General features: G+C 36.9%; 2 protein-coding genes across 6 annotated transcripts in view; one reads left to right on the top strand and one right to left on the bottom strand.

Moving 5' to 3' along the window:
• THAP5 (THAP domain containing 5) overlaps positions 1–14,352 on the top strand; it is a 184,561-nt gene that overhangs the window by 25,089 nt on the left and 145,120 nt on the right. The window lies entirely within an intron of this gene.
• Positions 5,735–14,352, bottom strand: part of GPR141 (G protein-coupled receptor 141) — a 44,572-nt gene continuing 35,954 nt past the window's right edge. The window contains exon 2 of the mRNA XM_060633913.3: positions 5,735–7,151. Within this exon, the coding sequence (XP_060489896.1) occupies positions 6,232–7,137 (906 nt within the window). The 5' untranslated portion in view covers positions 7,138–7,151 and the 3' untranslated portion in view covers positions 5,735–6,231. The remainder of the gene's footprint in view (positions 7,152–14,352) is intronic.

Below are 14,352 nucleotides of genomic sequence, written 5' to 3'. Positions count from 1 at the left end.
AACAAAGGAAAGAAAACAAATGGTTAACTGGTTAACTGATAGAGATCACAGTCATGCAAGGTATGAGTCTCCATCAGTTTACAAATGTTTTAGTAAATTACAAGAAAAAGGCAATCTTATCAATAGCCTAATCTCCAGGAACTCCCCACTGTCTAAATGATAGTGCTTTGCTAGAGGAAAAAACAGCCTTAGCTTGACAATAGTAATCCAGTAATACTTGAATCTTCTTTAGCATATGGAAATCCCATTAAGAAACTTCCTCTTGATTTTATCTCCCCCAACTCCATGTGTATAACCAGTCACTCTTCACAATCCCAGTGCCTGTCTTTCTGTCCACAGGCCCTGACCCCTGTGCTTTAATAAAATCACCTTTTTTGCACCAAAGACATTTCAAGAATTTTTTCTTGGCCATCAACTCTGGACCCCCATTACTCTAAAATCCCATCAGAAGCCTCACCAATAAAAAAAAGTTGATTAACACATATTTTGTATGTTACCTGTTTTATATATGTATTCCTACAAAAAGTAAGCTAGAGAAAAGAAAATGTTAAGAAAATCATAAGGAAGAGAAAATACATTTACAAAACTGTACTGTATTTATTGAAAAAAATCTGTGCATAAGTGGACATACCCAGTTCAAATTCACGTTGTTCAAGGGTCAACTGTACATATCTTCTTTATCCATTTATCTATTGATGGGCACTTGTGTTGTTTCCATATCTTGGCTATTGTGAATAATGCTGCAATGAATATGGGAGTACAGATATCTCTTTGAGATCTTGTTTTCAACTTCTTTGGATATATGCCCAGAAATTGGATTGCTGGAACATATGATAGTTCTATTTTTAATTTTTTGAGGAACCTTTGTACTTTTTTCCATAGTGGCTCTCCCAATCCACATTCCAGCAACAATGCACATAGGTTATCTTTTCTCCACATCCTTACCAACATTTATTATCTCTTGTGTTTTTGGTGACAGCAATTCTAACAGTGCGAAGTAATATCTCATTTTGTGGTTCTGCTTTGCATTTCCCTGAAGATTAGTGACACTGAGCATCTTTTCATGTACCAGTTGGCCATTTGTAAGTCTTAATTAGAAAAACATCAATTCAGTTCCTCTGCCCATTTTTAATCAGATTGGGGGGGGGGGGTTTGCTATTGAATTATGTGTTCTTTATGTATTTCGGATTTCAATCCCTTATTGGCTATTTGATTGCAAATATTTTCTTTCATTTGACAGGTTGCTGTTTCATTTTGTTGATGGTTTCCTTCACAGTAAAGATGCCTTTTAATTTGATGTAGTCCCACTTTTTTATTTTTGCATTTGTTACCTTTACTCTTGGTTTCAAATCGAAAAAAAAAATCATTGCCAAGACCAGTGTGAAGGAGCTTACTTCCTATGTTTTCTTCCAGGAGTTTTATGGTTTCATATCTTAAATTTAAGTCTAATCCATTTTAAGCTGATTTTTGCACCTGGCATAAGATAAGAGTCCCATTTCATTATGTTGCATGTGGTGGTCCAGTTTTCCCAACCATTTACTGGAGATTGTCCTTTCCCCATTGTATATTCTTGGCTCCTTTGCCATAAAGTAATTGATTATAAATGCATTAGTTTATTTCTGGGCTCTATTCTCCATTGATCTACGGGTCTGTTTTTAAGCCGGTATTATGCTGTTTTGATTACTATAGCTTTGTAATATAGTTTAAAATCAGGAAGAGTGATGCCTCCAGCTTGGTTCTTCTTTCTCAATATTGCTTTGGCTTTTGGGGATCTCTTGTAGTTGCATACAAATTTTAGGATTGTTTTTTTCTATTTCTGTGACAAATGCCATTGGAGTTTTGATTCTGCATTGAATCAGTAGATTGCTTTTGGTGATATGGACATTTTAACAATAATAATTCTTCCAGTCCATGAGCATGGAATATCTTTCCGTGCATCTTCCTTAGTTTCTTTTATTAATGTCTTAGAGTTTTCTTTGTACAGCTCTTTTACCTCTTGGTTAAATTTATTTCTAAGTATTTTATTCTTTTTCATGTAATTGTAAATGTGATTGTTGTCTTAATTTCTTTTTCTGATAGCTTGTTGATAGTAGATAGTAATGCAACTGATTTTTGACTATTGATTTTGTATTTTGTAACTACTGATTTCCTTTATTATAACAGTTTTTGGGGGGAGTCTTCAGGGTTTTCTTTTTTGGCATTATCCAAGTAAATCCACCATCACTGTGCCCTGTTACCATAGGGCTTTTGTTACCAACTATCTCCAAAGTGCTATAACCAGCCCCTATTACAAAGAGAATTTCCTGTTCCTGTCACCCCCAAAAGGTGTGAGAGTCCTCAGTCCATGCCTCATTTTATTAGAGGTTACGTGAGCAAAATCTGCATAATCTAATAAATGGCAATTTCACAGTTTCACCTCACTGACCTTCCACTCAAGAGTTGATGACTGAGAATGTCTTGGCTCAGTGCTCTCCTTCACAACCCCTTTATTAGCTTAGGAAAGCAGTTTTACTGGCAGCCCCAATGAGGAGGATTAGAGGAGGATTTACTTATTTTCACCACTTGTTGAATAATTCCACACAAAGATTACAGGCAAAATAGTTTCTTTCTACCTAATCTATGTCAGGTTAAGGAGGAAAGGGACCCAAAGACCTTTTCAGAGGAAAAATAAGAAATGAACAAAGGCTGAGTAGAGAGCTTTTCTTGACGGATGCCAGAAACAATCTTTCTGTCGGTGCCTCAAAAATTGTCATTATCGGGGCGCCTGGGTGGCTCAGTCGGTTGAGCGGCCAACTTCAGCTCGGGTCATGATCTCGCCGTCCGTGAGTTCGAGCCCCGCGTCGGGCTCTGTGCTGATAGCTCAGAGCCTGGAGCCTGCTTCGGATTCTGTGTCTCCCTCTCTCTGACCCTCCCCCATTCATGCTCTGTCTCTCTCTGTCTCAAAAATAAATAAACGTTAAAAAAAAAAAATTTTTAAAAAAAATTGTCATTATCCCTGGGTTTAAAATCTGGTAGATATTGACCATGAGCCAATTTGAGAGTCGTGAGTTCCCTCAAAGGGAAGTGCCTTTGTCTTATCAAAAAAGAAAATACACATATATGTTTTCTAAAAAGTTACATTTACTCTTTTAATCACTGCAGAAATGAAAGAAATAGTTTAGAATTGAATCAACCTGAGGTTTAAGTATTCCTGAAATATAAGAATATTTTTTCTGTTCATAATGTCATAATTGATAAATCTGCCTTTTAAATTGACTCTTTGCTGGCTCAGTTGGTCTCAATGATTGCAGACCCCAAACCTTACTTTTTATTGCAAATATTTGGTAACACTTTTACCATTTTAAAACAAAATTCACAGATAATGTAACCTTCTTACAGTATTAAATATATAATGTTCTAACTGTAACAAAAGAATAATGAAGACAGTTATTTGTAATAAAGTAGTATATATATATATATATATATATATATATATATATATATATTTAATATATTTCAATGTGTAAATGCTCAGACATCACCAAAGGAGACAAAATCAGGCAGTCTGATGTTGGCACCTATTTCTAGTATCTATCTGAATACAACAGCTACAAATATTGTTTACAGGTTTGTTCTGTTGTATTTTAATGCCATAGATGGTGTCACCATTGATAATGTGATTTTACAAAGGAATGAACAACTCTTGGTAAAGTTCTGAGGAAAACATAATAAAATCTTTCCTCAATATCCATGCCATGGTAGCTACATTTCTGGAAAATTCAGAAAATTAAAACTATACCAAAAAACACTATGTGTTTATGAAAATAGAATAAAACCTGACTAACTGCTCTAATTATTATTTACATATGTTTCACTTCATAAATGTCTGGAAGAACATTCAAATACACAGCGAGACCTGGTAATTATTTATTATGCAGACAGTTGTGTGCAAGGCAAAATGTCTCTGACCCCAGCCACAATTGCCAGTAGTATACTCTTATGATTTGGATATTCAAAAATGGCCAGAGAGGCCAGTAATGCCCCCACTCCTGCATGAGATTCATTTTCATAGTAATGAGAAACAGCAAACAGACAAATTGAAAATGTCCACTTATTTTCTAAATATTGATGATTAAGTTATTTTATGTTATGGAATATTGCATTTCTATATTTTGGGTAATATTTCATAGAGGTCCACAGAAATAGGCCCTTTATTATGATATATAATAATATAGGGAAAAGCATAATGTCTGAGCTTAACATATTAAAAACCTGGAAGAGGTTATAATACATTTATTTTACAAGCTAGCAGATATTATGATAGTAAGACATAGATATATAAGAAAAGAAATTTGATGTAATTTCTGTAAATAACTGTTTGGAAATTTTAATGTTTTACTATTTGTATTATTCTATGCTATTTATTTTTGTCATATTTTACTAATTATTTTCCTACAAGTTTTATGGATGTAACAGATTTTCTTAAAACTTTTGTAGATCTTAGAAATTTCCTTACAACTTTTATGAGTCATGAGAAGGAAAAAAAAAATAAGAAAAAATGGTAAAAGAAGGCAAATAAGAAATAAAGGAAATATAACCTTAAAAAAAAAAGAATAGATAAAAGAAATTTCAAAACAGGAAAATTTTGGTAACAAGTCATCGATACAGCATGTTGCTGCTTTGTCTTCCTCAAAATTATTTTCTATGAATTAGTAATTTTAGTGATCATAGAAACTCACAGGGATATTTCTTATTCATCTGATAAATTTATGGATCCATAGAGTATAACAAATTAAGAGAAATCTTTAAATTCTGAACATTTATTTTACTGGGAAAAAAACCTTAACTTAATTCATTCCATTCTTTTATCCCTAGCACCAATCACTTTAGGTTTTCTGAAATATTAAAAATGAAACTGCATCAGTTCCTCGGAGAGTTTCAAAATTATAAAACTTTGGGGAAAATAGTAGAAATATGAGCAAGAAGGGAAAAAAACCCACAAACCTATGTATCAACTTAGCAGCCTAGTCTCATAGTCTAAATTAATTTTTCCTTTTTTTTTTTTTTAAGTTTATTTATTTATTTTGAGAGAGCATGAGCTGGGGAGAGGCAGAGAGAGAGAGAGAGAGAGAGAGAGAGAGAGAGGATCCCAAATAAGTTCCATGCTGTGAACGTGGAGTCTGGCTTGAACTCAGGAACCATGGGATCAGGACCCGAGCCAAAGTCAAGAGTCAGACAAGGGCCAACTTAACCTGCTGAGCCACCCAGGTGCCCCTTAAATTAATTTTTATTTAGATTTCTCAAAAGGTCTTTTTTAAGAATATTGTTTTTGTTTAAAGACTTGTAACTTTAAGAGTAGAAGGTAACTCTAAAAAGTATAACATTCTGTTTCCAAGGAAAATCTAAATTAACTGTGGCTCAAGACATCTAGAGTTATTTTCAAAAAACATAAAGGGAAAAAAAATTAATCATTTCCTTAGGAACTCATTTTAATGCTTACCAGCATATTGGTGAGGAATATTATTTAACTTATAGTTTCACCCTCATTTATATATGTTTAGTAAACTTTTAAATGATTTTTGGATTTATTGAGGATGTTGATCCCATGTTCTTAAACTTGACTTTTTAAAGGACAAATCTAGATAGCCTTGTTACCGCAGAAGGCTGCAAGGAGTTCTGTTTCTCTTTATTGCTAGATAAGTGACTTCCTACCAAAGTTATGATAATCTAGAAAAATGTCTTACTGCTCTCCACCCTTATCTGTTATTTGTCAGGGTGGGAATTGAATGGACATCTTATCTGGTTAACCAAGTAGAGTTTGTGCCTTTGGGGCTGATTCATTGCCAGGATTAATTTACCTAAGGTTAAGTGGAATGAAAAGAACTAGAGGGCTAAATCTGTCCAAAGCCTGAAAAAGACCATGTTTCAAACTGATGAAACCAAAATAAGCTGGTGAAACTCAGAAACCATTAAACCCATGGTACCTACATGGGCCAAGTAGACATTTTATACTGGAAAATAATGCTGTAGTGCAGCTCCAAGAGGACTGAACATCACTAGTCTTTCTATAGACATCATTTAGAGATGGCAGGGATTAAATAAGAACTGGCATGAATGCTCTGACATTTTATAGTCTTTTTGTTTGGCTGCATCAAGGCATGGTTTTAATCAAGTAAGGAAATAACGCTTCCTGCCTCTCTGTGCCCATTTTTACTCCCAATATAAAGGAATTCTGAATACTGTGGTTTGTGGCTAGCGGCACAAAAAGCAATTCCAAAGGTCAATTATCTTTTGTTTACAATGGCTTCCCCCAAGAACAAAGAGCAGCAAATCAAAGCAGCTAATTGCTGTTACACTCAAGAAGATTTCATTATAAAATGCAACAGTGTTGTTACAGTCACTTGACTGTGCCACCACATATAAGTAATAGATCCTAAAGAACTGGTAGGGAAGGAAGCAAACAAGGATGACTCCTATAAAAAAAAGGTTTTTCAGCTGGGCCCAGAACTCCTGGTGGGACAACAAGGAGTGGCGTAGCTTCCGCACCATTGACATAATGATGAAGATCTGGAAGACCAAGAGAATCACTGCAATGGCTATAACAATAGTGACTATCATATAGTTGATAATTTGCACGTGGGCACGAGCAAGTTCTTTGTGGAATTTAAAACAGTGTTTCTCATCATACGTCTCATTATTTCCATACTGAGAAATAACCAGGGGTACCACAATGACAATCACCAGCAGCCACATGCCAGTACTGGCCGCCACAGCATGCAGTTTTCTGTAGAATTCCACTTTGTCCTTGCGCTTGAAGAAGATGAGGTACCTGATGACCAGGATCACCACATAGAACAGGAATGTGAGGTACATGTGGATGTGTAGCATGGCGCTCACAAATTTGCAGAAGGGCAACCCAAATGTCCAGATGTGCTTGATGAGATATGTCAAGCGAAAAGGCACTGTCACCAAGAAAACACTGTGGACCACCACCAGGTTAACGACTGCTGTGGTAGTCACCGACCGCGTGTTCATTTTCACCAGCAGGAACAAAATAGAGATGATGCCCACCAGTCCTCCAATGAGCACTATGAAGTAGAGCCTGGTTAAATGGGGTGTCAATATAGGACTGCAGGAAGAACTGTTGTGGTCAGCCATATTTCAGAAGTCGCCTAGAAGAGACAAAACACAAATATAACTGACAAAACTTCCAGAGCTTTGTTCATATCTCCTTCCTAGCATTGGCAATATGACTTTGTCACTTATCTGTGTATATGATATAAACTTTATGTACCTTAAGAATAAAGACTATGTCATATGCATATCTGTATACTTGAGACTGAAAACATAGTTAAGTCATTGATTGTTAAGCTTTAATAGGTTAAAGACTTCATCGAGAGGCCCCCAGAGACATGTATGTATGTACATAGTCAAAACAGTTTGCATAAAACTGGATTGCAGACCATCTGAAGCTGACACATGGATACTATTACTGTGACAGCCAGTGGGGAAAAATAGCATGGAAGGAAAGTTGAGTAGATGCATTAAGTGCACAAAATATTTCTCTTTTAAGTATGATTCTAATTCTCTAATTCCTTCCAACTCATCAGCAAATGATGCAAGAGTATTCATAATTCATTTAGGATGCTAAATAGTTTGGCCAAGGAAAATCAACTACATCGAAGCAGCAATAAACAATAGGAGTGTATATGTGAATTTCTCACCATAGTTATGTTGTAATCTAGCAATGAGGCCTTGGCTAAATTCTCATGGGTCCCACTGAAAACACAGCATATCTCCCAATTCTCCCATTCCCACACCTTCAAATTCGTGGAAGAACCACTATCACTTTTCCTCTGAAAAGATCCTTTCCCTAAATAGTCTTAGTCCCTTCTAACCCATTATCCACATTCTAATTTATTATTTATTAAATGAAAGAGTTAGTAATCCTTTAGTTACACTAAGTCATTTCTTTTCTTATTTAAATTCCTTCAGTGGCTTCCCATTTCTTTCAGAGTAAAAAAATCCTGGGGCTCCTGGGTGGCTCAGGTCATGATCCCAGGGTAATGGGATCCAACCCTCCATCAGGCTCTGTGCTAACAGTGTAGAGCCTGCTTGGGATTCTCTCCCTCTTTCTCTGCCACCACCCCCTCTGCTTGTGCATGCATTCTCCTCTCTCTCTCTCTCTCTCTCTCTCAGAATAAGTAACCATTTTTAAAAAAATCCTTCCATGTCTGCAATGTTCTGGGTCATGGCAAAATCTGATCCCTTGAGACCAGATTTTAAAAATGATCTAGAGGTGAAATTGACAGAATTTAATAGATTGTATATAGGGAAATGAAGGGCGGGGGGGAAGTATCTCAGTCACTCCCAAATTTCTAACTTGAACAATTGTGTGATTAGAGATCTGTTTACTGACACCAGGGAGACTGAGGATCATATCTGAGGAAGAGCAGTGATTGAATTATACTCTTAGTATCTGACCTTTGTAACACATTTGCAGTTATTCTTACTCACTTTACGGATGTCTCTTCATATAATCAAAATTACCCAGCAGTTAAAATGAACCACCGATAAATTACAAAAACATTATACTGGTGTACATGTAAATCATATATTCTCAGAAGTCCATTCTTAAGGTGTGAAAAAAATCTTTCCATGTATGAAACACAAATATACATAGGTACACAAATGGACAAGAGTATATCTATGGCATGAAAACTTCATAAAGAGGGGAGAAACAATTAGGTAACAAATGGCTAAAAATGTTCTTTAAGGGGGAGATAATTTTAAAAGTTAAAGAAACACTGTACTAAATAAAAGATGGCAGCCACAAAAGACTACATATTGTTCTTTTTTTTTTTTCTAGAAAATCAAAATTAATGAGGCAAAAGGTGAGTGTAGTCCAGGACACAGGTAACAGGGGTAGGATTGGCTTCAAAGGGGTCTGGGAGAGTTGATGCAGAGATGGAACGTTTTATATCATGTTGGTTACAATTCTAGTTATTTGTCAAAGCTCAACAAATTGCACACTTAAAGTTGGTGAATTTCCTGGCATATAACTTATACCTTAATAAAACTAATTTAAAAAAAATAATAATAATAACCTGACCCCAGGAAACCTCTGCTTTTGTGGGCATGGAATAGAATTTCCATGTGACCCACTTAAAAGATTCTTTCATGTTATATTTGTTCTATGTGCTGTGTAATCTTTGTATTTCCCTTTTATTCTTCCCTTTGAAAAGTAAACATTTAATTATATTGTGTTTGTATCTGAATTAATAGTAAATGTGTCACTGTAGTTCTGTCCATCATTTTCTTCAGCTATTGAACTAGAATCTGGACTGATTTCTGAGAGAAGAAAGTATAATCAGTCTTATTTGAGTCATTTGTCTCAAATACTCCTTCTTTCTTATGTATAAACTGCTATGATCTCTGTTCCCTAGTTCCCAGACATTACAAGATACTGTGTAAACTATTACAGAGTAGACACCTGCTTTTTTTTTTCTTTAATGTTCATTTATTTTTGAGAGAGAGAGACTGAGCACTAGTAGGGGAGGGGCAGAGAGAGAGGGAATCACAGAATCTGAAGCAGGCTCCAGGCTCTGATCTGTCAGCACAGTGCCCAATGTGGGACTTGAACCCATAAACTGTGAGATCATGACCTGAGCTGAAGTTGGACACTTAACCAACTGAGCCACCCAAGAGCCCCTAGACACCTGCTTGCACCAGCTAAAGTGGATTTTGTTGTCTTCAGTTAACAACCCTGGCAAAGCTGATCAATTCCTATTTCTCCTTTAAGAATCCGCTGAAGCAGGGGGACCCCTGGGTGGCCCATTTGGTCGAGCGGTTGAGCCTCTGACTTTGGCTTAGGTCATGATCTCGCATTTGTGGGTTCAAGACCCACATCAGGCTCTGTGCTCAGAGCCTGGAGCCTGCTTTGGATTCTGTGTCTCCCTCTCTCTCTTCCCCTCCCCTGCTCATGCTCTGTCTCTCTCTGTCTCTCAAAAAATAAAATAAAACATTAAAAAAATAAAAATAAATAAAAAAAAAAGAATCCACAGAAGCAGGGTGTCCTTCAGGAAGCCTTTGATAATCTCCATTTGCAATTCAGATAGTGTGCCATTCCTCTTTGGCCCCATGGAAAATGTACCATGCTTGCTTCTATTATGTCACTTAGGACATAGACCATAATTCTCAGTTACGCTGCCTCCAAACAAGACTAACTACAGAAGAATCATGTTTTCCTTTTATCCACAGAAACTAATGAATTTTTAAAATGAATGTAAATATCGTTATTGAAAACTAACATGCATATATAGTAGAGTGCTCAGCTGTATGTATATAGCTCAATGAATTTTAAGAGTAAACATAGCCTCACCAAAGGTAACCTCTATCTTCATAACTAACACCATAGAGTAGGTCTGTCAACTTTGAATTTTATATGAGTTTAATGTCCTTTGTTTGTGTGTATCTAGCTTCGTTCACTCAACATTATGCTTTGAGATTCATTCACGTGTATAGTTTTAGTTCATTCTTTTTGTGGTATATTAGATTATTGTATGAATATGTCACAGCTATATTTTTAATGGATGATATATTATTTCCAGTTATAAGGCTATTATAGATAATGTTACTCTGAACATTCTTATAAATATCTTTTGTAAAAATAAGTATGTATTCTGTTGGAAGTTTACCTAGGTGTGGATTTGATGGATCAGAGGGTATACCTATTTTCCTGGGGTCAAAGTCTTTACACCTGGAAATTATACAAATGTCTTTATTTACCTAGTTGATTGTCTAATATAATATGAATTGTTGTTAAAGAGTGCAGCGGGGGGTGCCTGGCTGGCTCAGTCTGTTGGGTGTTGACTTTGGCTCAGGTCATGATCTCATGGTTTGTGAGTTCGAGCCACGCGTCGGGCTCTGTGCTGACAGCTCAGAGCCTGTAGCCTGCTTCGGATTCTGTCTCCCCTCTTTCTGCCCCTCCCATGCTCATGCTCTTTCTCTGTCTCTCAATAATAAATAAACATTAAAAAAAAAAAAAAAAGTGCAGCCGATCTCTTTAAGACCTGAAAGAAGGTGGAGCATTTGGGTGGCTCAGTCATTTGGCCTCAAGTCATGATCTCATGATACGTGGGTTCAAGCCCCACATCGGGCTTTTTGCAGACAGTGCAGAGCCTGCTTCAGATTCTCTATTTCCCTCTCTTTCTGCCCTACTCTGCCCATGCGCTTGCTCTCTCTCTCTCTCTCTCTCTCTCTCTCAAAAATAATTTTTCTTTTTTTTTAAAAAAGGACCTGAAAGATGGTAAGGGATATAGTTGCACTTCCATGGAGATAATCCATTACTAGTACAAGGAGTCAGGAAATTTCTTTAAACAACATCTATAACATTTATTTGCTGATGCTATTTAGATATCTCATCCATATATCTTCATCGTTTTTCCTCTTCTCGAAATATTCTATCCTATTTAATCCCCTTTGTGTATCCTTGAGATCTAAACTCAGGTTCCATTTCCTTCAGGACTCCTTCCTGCCCCTTAGACATTTCAGCTGCTTTCTCAAAATGCTTTACTTAGGTGCCTCATTCCTTTCTTCACTGCTTTATTAATTCCTAGTTTAATTCTTTATTTTAGTCATTTGTGTACTTGTTTTAGACACTGCATTTCTTTCAGAAGTAACATTATTTTTTTAATAGTAGGCATGAGTTGTTAATTGAATGAGTGAAATAATGGTAAAAGACTGCTTTGACTTTATTAAACACATTCTTGATAGGGCCCCATTTGGATCTAATCCAGTAACTAATGTCAAGATCCCAGAAATAAACTATAGACCCAGAGCAGACTCTCCTAAGGGAGTAAGATTGTCTCCCTGTTTCTCCATGAACCACCTTGCCTTGGCAGGGATCTCTTCTTTATCTGTGATTGAACCCTGATGCTCAGCAAGAAGCCTGGCCTCAAACCAGTTTCCCTCTGCCCTCTTTCATTCCCCTCTTTAAAATCCTTCTTCGTTCCTTTTAGTGAAAAGAATGAAGTATGACATCTACCATGCCATAAAACCTTTTGCAATCTGACCCCAACTTATGTTTCAAGGTGAACCTCCTGTTATGACCTTCTCCCTACCCCTGTTTCCTCATCCTGTGCCTTGGACTTACAGACCTTCATGCCATTCTTAGAATGTTCTCTTTTAAACCTCCAGGTCATTTCTTCTCTCCACAGACCCCAAACGTACAGCTGGACACTGGACACTGAAGTCTAGGTTGTATGATAAAAGGTTTTATATCTCTTATTTAAAAACTTCCCCTGGCCTCCCGTTTTCTCTTGGAGGTATATAAACTTCTTAGCATGCCATGCTAGATCCCTGCCACTGGACTTTTATCATTCTGTACCTAGCTTCTCTGCCACTAGAGCACCAGGATTCCCCTGCTCTGCCTGAAAGATTTCTTCATTGTTCTGTTTTGACCTCAACCCACGCATAGCAGAACTCCTGGGTTTACCCTGTGGTTTGGCTGGGGGCTGTTTCCTTGTGTCTTGGCATTTCCCTTCCCACATACTTGCTTGGGCCTCATTGGTCATTGCCCAAGGCTCGAGGACTACTTTAATATCAAAAGCGAGACATGGAAGTGGCCTCTGTGGCTATTTTATAAGGAATCCATGGTAGAGCCAACATCAGAGACCAATCTCAAAGTGAAAGTCCTAAAAAATTGTTAGAGTCCTACAAAATGGCATTAATTAGTCCACATCCTCATGAGTACGTAGACATCAGGTCCCAGATCCCCTTCTTTCTAAACAGAAAAGCAGCTATAATCAACTTGGGATTTTCCATTTCATTTAAGGGACTCCCTGCCACAGTCTATAGATTAAGTAATAGCATCGCATCGATGTTTCTTATGTATGTATAGTACATAGTGAAGATTCTGAGGTGAATAAAACACACCTCTGCATTTAAATCTCTTTCTATCTGATAGGGGGGAGAAGACGTACATAAATTATTTATAACACCTACAGGTATATTTAAAAATGCACCATAATTCAGAAAGGGGAGTGATTAACACAGTGGAGACAGAATGTAGTGGCAATAGAGTAGTTCTTGGGCACAGGTGTACAACAGATGCTGCATCTTGAAGGTTGTTTTGAAGTTCCAGAAGCAGAGAAGAGGTAGAGCACTCCAGGTGTAGACAAGAGGCTGATAAAAAGCATGGATCCATGTTCAGAGAATCACCTGTAGTTTGATGTGCCTGGAACATTAGGCAAATAAGCAGAATACAGGCAAATGTCTGTAGATGACACTTGTCATCATGTTGCCCTCATGTTGCCACTCTGAGGATTTCCTATTTTATCCTGAAAATTATGAGAGATGTAAATTTTAAAATGTAAAATGCCATTTAATATTTCAATTCCAAAAGCTGGGTTTTGGCAACAGAATGGAGAAAAGATTGAAGCGGGGCAAGACAAAAAGAGTGATACCATTAGGAGGCTATTATGCTGATCAAGTTTAAATATCATAAAGATTGGTGCAAGTTGGTACCACCTCGGGGAGTTTTGGGGAATTTTTTGCACCCAGACTAAACAGAATTGAAGACTCTGGGGTTGGAGAAGACTGTGTGCTTCAGGTATGTCCATTAGCAAATAGTGACATCTTCATATCAAATCAATGATAAAAGGACAGGAATAGTCACTGAATATTTTAAGAGAACAAATGCCATATTAAAAAGTCATTAAACCCCTCAGGCAAAGAACTGAGAGTCTAGTTAGTTTTCTGAAAGAGAAAAGAGGAAAAAGTAACTTTAAATGTAATTGATACTGTCAAAGAGAAGAGAATGATGTGAAATTCAATTATAGTTGTTATTGAATAAAAGATGTACTGAACCAACACAATTAGTGAGCTTGTAAGAATGTTCAGAAGGATTCCCACAGCTGGAACAACAACAAAAAGCCTAAGAGATAGGAGATGTAAAAGAAATTCTAAGAGGGGTGCCTGGGTGGCTCAGTCGGTTCAGCATCCAACTCTTGATTTTGGCTGGAGTTGTGATCCCAGGGTTGTGGGATTGAGCCCCATGTTGGGCTCCGTGCTGTGTGTGGAGCCTCCTTCAGCTTCTCTCTCTTTCTCTCTCTCTCTCTCTCCTGCTCCTCTCCCTGCCTCATTCTCTCTCTCTCTCTCTCTCTCTCTCTCTCAAAAAAAAAAAAAAAAAAAAAAAGAATCTAAGAAACACCTAGGGCAAATTTAGAAGTTCCAACATCATCTGGAAATAGCAGAATGGAATGAAACATTCAGATAAAGAGTCGAAGAACATTCCTTACACGTAAAAAAAGATGATATCTTTATGTTGAAGGATCTAACCAGTGCTTAGCTGAATTAATAGAAAAGACTCAC

The sequence above is a fragment of the Panthera onca genome, chromosome A2, assembly GCF_046562875.1.
Source record: "Panthera onca isolate mPanOnc1 chromosome A2, mPanOnc1 haplotype 2, whole genome shotgun sequence".
Lineage (NCBI taxonomy): Eukaryota > Metazoa > Chordata > Mammalia > Carnivora > Felidae > Panthera > Panthera onca.
Note: the sequence above shows the minus strand (reverse complement) of the source record. Positions and strands in the feature narration are given on the sequence as shown.